At 33.7% G+C, this 13,239-nt stretch overlaps 1 protein-coding gene across 1 annotated transcript in view; it reads left to right on the top strand.

Moving 5' to 3' along the window:
* The window catches only part of LOC129268468 (fibrillin-1-like), a 137,315-nt gene that overhangs the window by 121,289 nt on the left and 2,787 nt on the right, over window positions 1-13,239 (top strand). The window contains exons 63-68 of the mRNA XM_064104441.1: window positions 646-791; window positions 4,024-4,243; window positions 7,978-8,079; window positions 9,142-9,286; window positions 10,705-10,858; window positions 11,913-11,966. Of these exons, the coding sequence (XP_063960511.1) occupies window positions 646-791; window positions 4,024-4,243; window positions 7,978-8,079; window positions 9,142-9,286; window positions 10,705-10,858; window positions 11,913-11,966 (821 nt within the window). The remainder of the gene's footprint in view (window positions 1-645; window positions 792-4,023; window positions 4,244-7,977; window positions 8,080-9,141; window positions 9,287-10,704; window positions 10,859-11,912; window positions 11,967-13,239) is intronic.

Here is a 13,239-nt window from a genome sequence, read left to right as displayed (position 1 = left end):
TGGCCCTCCTAATGTACAAACACATTTGCGGAATATGTATACACCTTCTGCGTATACATATTCCGCAAATTTGTTTTTACATTATGGCCACTTGTTTCTCTTGTACTTCAGATAACTGAAGAAGGCCCATTTATGGCAGAAAGCTTGTGATTAAACTTGATGGACTAAACCCTGGCTACGTCTCATTGCTTATTCTCACTGTATTTACAGCATCCTCTCAAATATATATATATATATTTGGTAGTCAACTTGTTGGATCAATATATTGCTGTGTTGTCGTCGGTTGAAAAATGGGTTCCCCACTATGTTATGTTGTCTTGGGATCGATATTGCACTTTAACTTTCAACCAAACTTAAATGAGATGAATCAAAGCAAGATGCAGAGTTCATATATATTTATTAAAGATGATAACTTGATGATGATGATGATAAATACATGAGTAAGTCAAATGGTGACTATACTTCGCCAAATAATTTGATGTATTTATGTGGTATGTGTTAACGCTTGTGTGATCGGGACACCTTTGTTAATGCTATATATAGTATAATTGAAAACCAAAATATATATATATATTGCTCTACCATATATGTTAAAACAATATCTCAAATTGGTATCAATATTTTTCTTCCTTCCTGTGTCTCTAGCTATCTCATCATCCCTTGCTTCAAGTTCAATAAGGATTCGGCTAACGGGAGTAAGTCTGAATGGTGTTCCTCTTACATTCACTGCTGACTTAACAAATAGATTATCAGCCTTATTCATGGAATATGATACTTCTTACTGCTTCATTGTAAGTATCTACAAGTAAGACATAGTATATAAGTAATACATACCAGTAAGGGTGTTTTATATATTATACATACAGTACATTGAGGGTATTTTATGAATAATACATCCTATTGAGGGTATTTCATATATAATACATACTGTACCATTGAGGGTATTTTATAAATAATACATACCATTATGGGTATTTTATAAATAATACATACAATTAAGGGTATTTCATATATAATACATTCCATTGAGGGTATTTTATTATAATACATACCATTGAGGGTATTTTATATATAATACATACCATTGAATAGCGAGTTGTTTTTCACATGAATATGAAATGTTCAACAGATTTTTTTTTAATTGGAGTTTGTAGGTAGTTTGACACCAAAATACAGGCTTAGTTCAAATTAGGAGTCCGCAGATCAAAGGTCACAGCTCATTATATATATGCTTATATTGGTTTCTGTACGATATTAAGGTCAATCATATTGAATGAATTTCTGATCACGTTAAGCGGGGGCATCTGTTTCCTTTGGACACGTCAAATTTCTAGTAAATAATACATACCATTTGAGGGTATTTCATATATAATACATTCCATTGAGGGTATTTTATTATAATACATACCATTGAGGGTATTTTATATATAATACATACCATTGAATAGCGAGTTGTTTTTCACATGAATATGAAATGTTCAACAGATTTTTTTTTAATTGGAGTTTGTAGGTAGTTTGACACCAAAATACAGGCTTAGTTCAAATTAGGAGTCCGCAGATCAAAGGTCACAGCTCATTATATATATGCTTATATTGGTTTCTGTACGATATTAAGGTCAATCATATTGAATGAATTTCTGATCACGTTAAGCGGGGGCATCTGTTTCCTTTGGACACGTCAAATTTCTAGTAAATAATACATACCATTTGAGGGTATTTCATATATAATACATTCCATTGAGGGTATTTTATTATAATACATACCATTGAGGGTATTTTATATATAATACATACCATTGAATAGCGAGTTGTTTTTCACATGAATATGAAATGTTCAACAGATTTTTTTTTAATTGGAGTTTGTAGGTAGTTTGACACCAAAATACAGGCTTAGTTCAAATTAGGAGTCCGCAGATCAAAGGTCACAGCTCATTATATATATGCTTATATTGGTTTCTGTACGATATTAAGGTCAATCATATTGAATGAATTTCTGATCACGTTAAGCGGGGGCATCTGTTTCCTTTGGACACGTCAAATTTCTAGTAAATAATACATACCATTTGAGGGTATTTTATGTACATGTACTTGTGGCACAGTCCTAACAGATTCGGATTGTTCCGAAGGTATTAAGTGTTGCGATCATTTGAATGCCTTAACAAACACGTGTGTGTTTATGAGGATGATAAGTTCAAAGGTTATCCATTGGTCAACAGATCTTAATTATTGCATATTTTATTAATTGTAAAATCACACGAGGCTTGTGGTTCACAAGCCATTTTGCTAATATTTTAAATGATTGTAAAGTCATATTGTTAGTCTCCACAATTTTTGTTGAGAATATTGAATTTGGATTTGATTACATGTAGTTTTTTTCTTAACAAAGGTTAAGTTTTTGAAATGACATCATAACTAAGAAGGAAGTGGACCTAGTTCATTAAACTTGGACATCATGGTAATGGTACTTCACTGAACATCCTGCCTGAATTTTGGGTCACATGATAAAGGTCAAAGGTCATTAAGGGACAACGAACTTTGGCCATGTAGTAGCATTAAAAAACTGAGTTATCTAAGTTCCAAGGTAAAAGACCAAGTCATGTAGTCATAATGGTTGATGTTAACACTCGGAAATACAGTGGTAAACCAGGGTTTGTTTAGTGTCGAATCAGTGAACTATTCTTTAATCGATTTACTGTTGCTAGCTTGGATGATTGTTGAAAGATTTATTAAAAGATGTTGGGGTATTTGTTGAATTGCCATCACTTTGAATGTTTATGGATCTACCTCGTGAAACAAGGATGAATGGTTATCAGGTATCACTATCCTGTGCGAGTTTCAGGTCACATGACAAAGGTCAAATGTCAAATAGGGTCAACAAACTTAGGCAATGTTGGGAGTATTTGTTAAATTGCTATTATAACCTTGAAAGGTTATAGATCTAGTTCATAAAACTTGATACAATAAGAGTAATCAAGTGTCATTGAATATCATGTGTGAATTTCAGGTCACATGACATAGATCAAAGTTCATTCTAAGTCCGTGAACTTTAGCCATGTCGCGGGTATTGTTGAATTGCCATCATAACTTCGAAAGTTTAATGATCTAGTTCATGAAACAAGGACATAATGGTAATCAAATATCATTTACTGTTTTGCACAAGTCGTAGGTCATATGATCAAGGTCATAGGTCCTTGATGACCATGACTATAGTGTTTTAAAATAATTTTTCAATAGTAGTTTTCAAAGTCAGCACTGCTGCAATATCAAATTGCATAATGCAGGCGAGACTGCGCGAGACATTCCACTTGTTTCAAGTTTGTCAAATTTTTGAAATATTGATACATTGACTACAATTGTCAAATATCAGCTTTTAGAATAAAGAGTAAAATGTTGCATGACATGGAAGAGCAACATATTTCACAGTGTTTCGGCAGCCATATTACTTAATCTCCTGCACAATTAGCTTTTAGAGATTTTGGCTGATATCTTTTAAAAAGCCATGTTTTTGTTAAATTTATGAAAGCCCTGCTCTTCTAAGCTTATTTGTATTTCATATGCCTACTGCATTGCTTTTTATGCTGCAAGGGTGAAGAATACAATTGCAGCTATCATCTTCAGATCATTTTCAATGGATTGAGTGTCAAATATGCTCTATAAATCATCTACTGTAACATTTAGCACTGACCATACATAGTCAAACAACAGCTTTAGCGCATGTACTAAGTTAGAGATTAGAATAGGGACTATGAATTATTGACTTCACAGCAGTGATAAACACACATTATCTGTTGACTCAGCATTGTTAAGAATACTCAAATTCCATTTTCATTATTTCACAATGTGTGATGTCAGGACGTACTAGATCTATATAACTCGGTATCTATAATTTAATGATATTGTGGCAATTGACTTTGATTTGAAAGAATATTTCTACAGTATAAAAAAATAATTCCACAATGCAACTATCTGTTTTGTTTTAAACATACTCAGATGCTTATTTCCTTTATTGTGTTTATTTGTCAGTTCACAAACTATGTAAGTGCATCATTGGCAATTGGCCCTCCAAGTTGTGAAGTGGTTAGATTCAGCCAGGGTAGTGTTATTGGTGTCCTTGACCTTACAATTGCCGCTGCAACCCAGACCTTAGCTGATGATCTTGCGCTGGAAGTAACAACACTGTCTACCAACTCTCTACAAGCATCATTTAATGGTATTACTCTAGTGGGATCCTTTAATGCTAATGGTAAGTGTAGATGTGTCCTCTTTAAGCCATACAGCTTTCACAAGGTCAAATTTACTCTTTATTTTGCTCCTCAAATTAAAAATTACAATCATTGTATTTCTCTTTATTTCCATATTTTGAAAAAAAATATGATATTGATATAAATTGTAACAAAATTTCTAAAGTAACAAACTGAGATACAAATCCTTTCAGTGATAATTATTGAATTTATCCTTCTTTAAAATATATTTTTTAATTGGGTTACTCATTCTTTTGGTGGTAGTTATGAAATTGGTGGTTGTTATGAGCTATTTTCCGTAAAAAACTTGCAAATTTTTGTTCTTTTAAGGTCTGCCTAATACAGATACTAATCATTTTGGGCGTTTCAATGCTTGAACAATCAGTGATTTTCACAACATTTTTCAACCTGCTGTCCAAACGAACTTGGAATTTTAATTTCTTTTGTTGTAATAATAAAGAACTACTGGGTAGTTTGTCACATGACTGCCCACTATAACTTTATCATTGACAAAAAAGAAAATTTTATTGCTCAAGCATTCAGCTAAGAGAGAAGAAATTGTTGTCAAAATGTCCCGTACGACACGTATTGAATGATGATAATTTTGTAGTGATAGCATGGAGTAAAAATAGTTTTACTCCTTGATGTGGATTGCAGTGAAATTACACTTTTGATACATGTCCATAAAGCCACTTTCATACTGACAAGAGAAGTGGAAGTTACTCCAGAGTCCAGAAGGAATTACTCCACTTTGGAGGGCAGTATGAACATTTTGCAGTCAGACCGCAGGTCCCTATGCTAATGAGCAAAAAGGCCAGATTCATCCAAATCATCTCGTGGCTGAATCCTCCTCCTTGCAAAATCTCGTGATTCGTGAGATTTTCTTTCTCTAAGAATTTACCTGTTTTAACCTCAAGTTAAATGAAATATTATTGCACCATCAGATAGAGTAAAAGTTACTCTTTCATATTGGTCATTTATTTTGTATACAATATTTTGTTAAATAAGTAAATTTCTGGCCTGAAATTGTGCCTCAAAACTGAATTTTCTTCCTCTGTTTTCTTTTGCAAATTGTGCAAAACTTTTTATTTTGAGCCTCAATGATATCTATATCACCATAAAGCTGAACTTCTGTACTTTCTCACAATGCCACTCTTGATATGCGGCACCTTGTAATCGGGTCAAGATCACACTTTTCCCACCAAGGTACAAGACGAGATTTCTGAAATTTTGTACTTGCATGAAATCCAGAGTTCTGATTGGCTGGATAAGGTTCACAGAACAACAGGCGCGGGGTATTTGAGGAGATTACCACATGGGAAGTGTGACCTTCCCACGAACCCAGGCACTGGAACTGTTGGAATTTGCCATTGTGTGGTCTTTTTGACCAATCAGAGTGCAGTATACTTGTTTTCAAGCTGCTTTATGTACTTGGCAAATGAAAAGTGTGATCTTGACCCGATTAAACCAATTCTTATTTTGAAACCTATATCATTTCAAAGCATACATATTCAGCTTTATCATGATATGAAAATCATTTGGGCTCAAACAAAAATAAAGTGTGAAAATAGCAGCTTTTGTCAGGTAAAAATATTTATTTTGTAGCATATTTTATATCAAAATTTTAACCTATATTACAAAATCTTTGAATAAATCCAAACACATGACCTGAAAGAATGATTCTTCTTCTTTACAATGGTACCAAATTAATGAAATTCGATGCATAATTAGAGCAGCAATGACCGAATGAAAAGAGGTGTTTTGGTCCGCATCAAGCTCATTAAATATGCAAAACATCTCAAGTCATGAATATCACTTGGATGAAAGAAGCCACTTTCTTGGGACCTGCAGTCTGACTGTTTGGGATTATTTCGATTCGGATTCAAAGCGGAGTACTCAGCCCACTTCGAGAAGAGGTTTACATACAGAGTTAGTCCGCACCGAAAGTGCGGTATCAGCTATCTCGCGCATAACTTCGTTTCTGCATGGGGGAGATTTCGGGCATCACACATATGGCGCGAACTTGCTTGGAAACCACGGAAACGACTGCGGATACACCACTACGGAGCTTGCCAGATTGAAAGGGGGTGTATAATGTTGGTCCGCAGTATTAGTGTATCAACTCAATCCTTAGTTACTCCGGAGTAACTCCACTTCGTCTTCAGTATGAAAACGGCATAAGACAGTTTTAAAACTACCTGTTCACACACCAGCTATGGGGGAAAATAGACAAAAATATTGTGCCTATTTGATGGATATTATGGTTTTGTATGTGAATGGGGTCAGTATCTTGCTTCCTCTTAATAATGCTTATGGTGCTGTGTAATACAGCTATGTTTGCCAAATTGTCCCTAGAAAAAAATAAAAAGTGTTACCCTGAAGTTGCAGTTATATGATACAGTAGGATTTTATTAAGCAAATCTTTGTGGATGGTGCAAATATTACAACTTCTTCTTCACGTTACATCTGCCTCCTTCAGGGTTGAAGATTCTTGCAGATGGTCCTTCCTTGCATATAAACAATACACTCTTAATGTGATCAATTATTTCCTCTGTAATGTAGATGAATGATGTTCTGATTTTGGTAGATCATTTACATTGATTGTGTAGGGGTGGTTTTGATTATCTTTTTCAAGGTTATATCATTTTATAAAAGGTCATTAAAAAATAGTGACATGATTTAGCTACAAAACTCAACCCTCTATGCTTATTGATCTTTTTCCTGTTCCACCTGCATTTGATACACCTCCATTTTCGATCATTTAATATTGAGGTGTTCTTCTTTCTTCTTTGTTTAGTAATATATTTTTGTCTCGCCCACCAGAGGTGAAGGCGAGACTTAGGGATCCAAATGTTGTCCGTCCGTCACAAACCTAATGACACATAACTCCACAACCGTAAGTCGCTTTTCAACCAAACTTGGATGGTAGATGGACTTGGGGGACCTGCATGTTATGCTGCAGTCAGAGGTCACATGGTAAGGTCAAAGGTCATTTTCAGGTCAACGTTATAGTTTACATGCAGGTCAACGTTAAAGTTTACATGCAAGACTCTCTTATGACACCTAACTCCGCAACCGTAAGTCACTTTTCAACCAAACTTGGATGGTAGATGGACTTGGGGGACCTGCATGTGATGCTGCATTTGGAGGTCACATAAGATCAAAGGTCATTTTTAGGTCAACATTAATTTTACGTGCAAGGCTCTTATGACAAGTGTTATTCCATCCCAGTCATTTCACAATGAAGTTTAGATACAATTCTGGTGCGTGCCCTCGCAAATCACGATATGTCTGGTTATTTTCATAAGTGGGCGAGACACAAAATCGCTTTTGCCTTGTTAATGTATATGGTCTACATTGTGCCTGTGCTAAGGTAAGGGATAGCATAAACTGTTGAAATTTTTGCTTATGTTTTACATTTATCATCTTTACTCTGCTCTTTTCCTGCATGATAAAAAGTGATACTGAGTATTATTCATTTCTTATTCAAGGATAATTATGCTTAAGTGTGTTATGTGCTGATGAATTAAATCTCCAATTTTAGAATATAGATATCATGTTTGGCTATCTAGATCTAGACCGGCTTAAACCACAACCTTAGACCAGATGTTAAAACAAAACAGGGTTGATGATAGAAGAATTTGAAATTTTACAGCCATTATCTTCTGAAAATAAATGATTTGTTAGATTTGTGACAGGCATAAATTGATTTGTTTTCTATTTTTGACCTGAGCAGTTCAATGTGATCAGACGAATTGTCAGAATGGAGGATCTTGTATTACTGCAGGAGACCCATGTGATTGCCTGGCTGGTTTCAATGGGGATCTATGCCAAAATGGTATGTTTTATGAACTTATAGGAATGAGTTCAAGGTCAATCCTAGATTCATTCTGGGTTTAATCTAGGTTAACTTAGATCACATTTTTATGGAGTGACCATTGTAATGACAAATTTGCTACACCAAGTACAAATTTTGCTGGGCATTGGCAAAAAGTATTCCTTAAAATTAATTTTGTTAATATGAAATGATCTGATATTCCTTAAAATTAATTTTGTTAATATGAAATGATCTGATAAGATGCATTATTTGGAGATTTGTCTTTATTTTTGAAAAGTGAAAATGTGAGATGAAACCTAGCATTTTGGAGTAAAATATGGATTTAATTTTCAGAATAACTACAAAATACAAAAAACATGTATTTTTTCCAAAAGATAAACAATTATATAAAAAACAAAATTGAATATACTATATATTATAATTATTCATATTTTTAATACAAATTTCAATTTTATAACATTGATGTTGGTGTACTATTGCGGTAAATGATACACATTTTCTATGATTTAAAATGTCCATGTTGGTATCTTCAATTTCAATTTTTTTTCTTAGCATGTGATCACCAGCTCCTATATGTGATCACCAGTATGAAAATATATATTTCATAAAACTTGTTATAATAACAGTTATAAGCTAATGAAATCACTTAATTTTATTGGATGATCTTAAAATTGTTATTGAACCTGTGCATGTGTTATCATAACAAGTCTTTGTGAAATGCGCCCCAGAGGCAGATATTTGCTTAATTTGCTTCACAAAGTTTGCCTTTTACACAGCATTGAAACAGATGTTACAGTACAATTAATTCTACACATTTGCAAGATAATGCATCAATTGCAGTATGCCAATAGTGCACCACACATTATCATGAAAGGTTTATTTCAAGTAAATAGGGGGAAAACACATACCCACTAACAGGAATTAGAGATTTGATATATTTTTATATGTTGTTTAATTTTTGGTATTTCATATATATCAAATGTACAGCTGGATGGCAATTTTCTTCCTTTTATCTTTTTGTTGAAAGAAATAAATTAATCATTTTTTTCTATTTTATATTAGATACCGGCAATTCAGAGCTGTCTGTTGGAGCCATAATTGGTATTGCACTGGGAGTATTTGGATTTGTTATCATAATAGTTGGCTGTGTCTGCTGTATGTTCCTCCAAAGCTTCAGACAAAATCAAGCAACAAAAGCCATGCTCTCGTGAGTATTCCACATTTTAATGATAATAGTATTAATAATAGTGATGAAAGTTATTGTTAGTTAGAAACAGATTTAATAATTATTATGATGATAATACTAATTCTCTTGATGACACTGATAAACATAGAAATAATAATCTTCACGATGATATTGATAATAATACGAATAAAATATTTCATAGTGCCAAAAAATATTTTACAATTATGTAATAATAATAATAGTAATAATGATGATCATTAAATGATTAAATTATTAATGATATCAATAATAATCATTTTATGAGTTATTTATGATAATGTCTAAGCTTTCTGCATGTGACCGTCTTTTGTTGTTGTCTTTTTAAGGCTAGACAGAACATTTTTTAGCTTTTTATAGCAATAAACATAGCGCACATTAACATGCACTGATCAGGACAAGAAAAAATGTGCCACTGCCTTTGAAAATACCAGCCAAATTAGTTTGGAGAATGGGGGGTTAAAGAGATGGAAACCTTTATCCCCCCCCCTAAAAAATTGTGGGAGAGGGATTGGGTACACAAACCCTATGGTGTTATGAGCTTCAAATATGAATAACTTGATTGGAAAAGGGGGGGCTACAGTTTCAATTTTTGTCTTATTCTATATGGCAGGTGTAATGTCAATAATGATTATTAGCAATAACATACATTATGAGTAAGCTCACATGTGCTTGTATATAGCAGAGAATAAAATATCAATTACTATATTGACTGAGTGCAAGATGTTTTTGTAATATCAGTTGAATGATGAATAAAAGTTTTATTACGCCCATTACTATTGACATACTGGCAAATCATCTCAAGACAAGGCAATTTGGAGTGGAAGGGTGTTAGAGAAGAGTTGAGGAAAAACATGTGATCTGACTTATCATGTCTAGTCAGTCTTTGCTTTTATCAAATGAATACTGGTTCACAAAGGGAATATACTCATAAAGACTAGATGGTATTTAACTGAGTAAATATTTGAAAAAACTAAAATGTGTATAGCCTTACTGGTAATAAGAAAAACGTGCGAAAAGGCCAAATGGTTAGTAGGAAAACTGATTGTTCATGAAAAAGTTAAACCATGCAGAATGAGACCAAGTGGAATAAGTGTAGACTACGTAGAATAAGGTGCAGACTAAAGTAGAATAAGGTGTAGACCAAGTGGAGTAAGGTGTAGACCAAGTGGAATAAGGTGTAGACCAAGTAGTGTATGGTATTATAGGTATACACCAAGTGGAATAAGGTGTAGACCAAGTAGTGTATGGTATTATAGGTATACACCAAGTGGAATAAGGTGTAGGCCAAGTAGTGTATGGTGTAGATCAAGCAGAGTAAGGTGTACTCCATGTGGAATGAAGTAGAATAAGGTGTAGACCAAGAAGAATAGATTAAGTGACATTTTATCTTTTACCCTCAGGGATGGACGTTATGACTATCCATCTTTCAATATGAATGGCTCCTATGATGGTTCTGAAGAGTATGATTCTTTTGAAGGACGTCGTATGGCTGTGGGTCAAGCTTTGGATCGCCTTCGTGGAAATGGAGCAATGTATAATGGCAATGGAAGATCGGTATAAACACTTTCTCTGTTCATGAAGAATGGCTATCTTGTATACCGTGCTTATATTTTTAAAAAAAGCAGGCACTCAAATTTTTTCACTTTTGTTAATGTTTAAGGTCTATTTGATGAGATTGTATCACCAGTGGTATGATTATTTCATGCATGACTGAGCCTGAGCAACTTTTGTGGATTGTGTAAAACTTGACTTGTGCACTCTCTGACACTGGAGGTTAAAAAAACGACAAGACACTTTCATTATGAATAGAAGTGTTTTTTTCTCATTTTCATGACTCTGTCATGTAGCGTAATGTTCTTTTTGTTATTTCAGATAAATAAATTTTTCAACATAAATAAATGATACATATATGCAAATATTGATATTAAACAGGAAAAGGAATGAAATTATCTGAAAGTGCATTTGAGGCAAATAAAATGATTATCAGAGTTTCAGTTCGATTTTGAGAAAGTCTTTCTGTCCAAACTCAAGTCCCTCCTTAATCCTCCACGTCTTTTAATGCACAACGTCGCTCTCCTCATCAATTTTAATTGTGCCTCTCAAAAGAGGAGCACCCCATTACCACTATCCAGAGGGGGGATCAACTGTGCCCCTCTCTAGATAATGGTAATTTGAGAGGCACAATTAAAATTTGTAATGTAAAAATGCCGTTAAAACACAATTGTGCCCCCCCCCCCCCCTTTTGAAAGTGAGGACTTTTTTTTTTGCTTGTCAAATATTTCTGTGGACAATATGTACTTATCTAATTTTTGGTTGAAAACATTTTTTTTTTTGGGGGGGGGGCTTGTCAAATTTTTTTACAGGAAAATGTGCCCCCTCTTTCTCTGTTTGAAAATCCTGGATCCGCCCCTGCCCATTACATAAATGTAACTTTTATGGTATTTATGGTTTCCAATATATACTTCAATAGAATCCTGATTGTGATTGGCTGTTACCATTGGATGGCAAAGTTACCATAAAAGTGAGTTTTGTGCGACCCTGAGTTGATGATGTTTATGGCAAGTGTTATGTTTAACAAATATATTTTCTTTCTTCTTCTTGATAACAGCCTGAGGAAGGCCGCAATTTCAGGACGCCATACGTTGTCGGCGATAGAGATACGGTATGTAGTTTATTCATTGTATGTTTACAGTAATAATGGTTTTACAGTTATAACCTGTCGAGTCTTTGATTGCCATGGCATAGTGATTCAATCATGTGACTCTCAACCAGAGGTTGAGGGTTCAATCCCACCTGGTGCTAATGTCTGTTAGGAAGAAACTTATTCATATTTGTCACTCTCTAGTACCAGTAAGATGTAAACTTCCATTTTATTACATTGGCAATGTTAATAAATAGAAAGTATAAAACAAAGAGTTCCCTGTGGAGTACCCCAGGGAGTGAAGATGGTGCATTTTCTGTGTAGAACTGTGATGGACTGGGGTAATTGTATTAAATTATGTTCTATATAAATCTATCACCAATGTGGCAGATGAGACCATGGTATTAGTGTGAGTATTAGAAGATTTAGTAGTATCATCATTATAATTCTTCTAAAAATATTTCTATAATATGTATGATGAACGCCTTGCCATTCCTCATTAGGAAAAAATAACTTTTAAAAAAATTGTCAAAATGTAGTTTATGTTTTTTTTTCACATACATGTAAACAATATCTACTATTTATGATATTTGAACTCCACCTCTGAAAGTGTTTCCCAAAAATATTTACCTTATTACACTAATGGCAATGCCCAGGGCACTTTACCATGTCTCTTAGCAGTAAACTCATTGCATTAATTGCCTTTTTAAATGGCTGTTTGTATTACCCATTGTTTCGTCTAGCCATGGAAATACACAGGTTTTTTATGGAAGAGATTAGATTTATTATTATACAAATATCAGGTCCTTTACGACTATTAGAGCCCTGTTCAATAAAAGCTTGATAACTTTACCATTTGACTGATGGATATGTATTTTTTTAAATACCATATTCCAGTACTTGTCGTAGTTTATACTTTTTGATACAATATATATATTAATGTTTTACATGTATACTAACTATAGGACCCCATTGGAAATAAGCCTTTCGGCTTTCATGGGCTATCCTGTCAAGGTATTCTTCAATTTTATTGTAATCTCCTGTGATATTCTTGACGAATAAAATCAATCAATGCAATAGCATGGTTGCATTGAATCCTTGATTCTGATTGGCTGTTGAACTGTCATGTTAACGAAACATGATAGTTATCATTGGAAAACCAAGTAATCATAATGGTTATATTGGGTTATAATATGATGCAGAAATTAAATTACCAATGGTAATCAGAAAAGAAACTAAATCCTTTATAAATTGATGATGTATAGAATGAAATATTTCCATCATTTACATAAAA

This window comes from Lytechinus pictus, chromosome 9, assembly GCF_037042905.1.
Source record: "Lytechinus pictus isolate F3 Inbred chromosome 9, Lp3.0, whole genome shotgun sequence".
NCBI lineage: Eukaryota > Metazoa > Echinodermata > Echinoidea > Temnopleuroida > Toxopneustidae > Lytechinus > Lytechinus pictus.
This window is presented reverse-complemented; position numbering and strand designations above follow the sequence as displayed.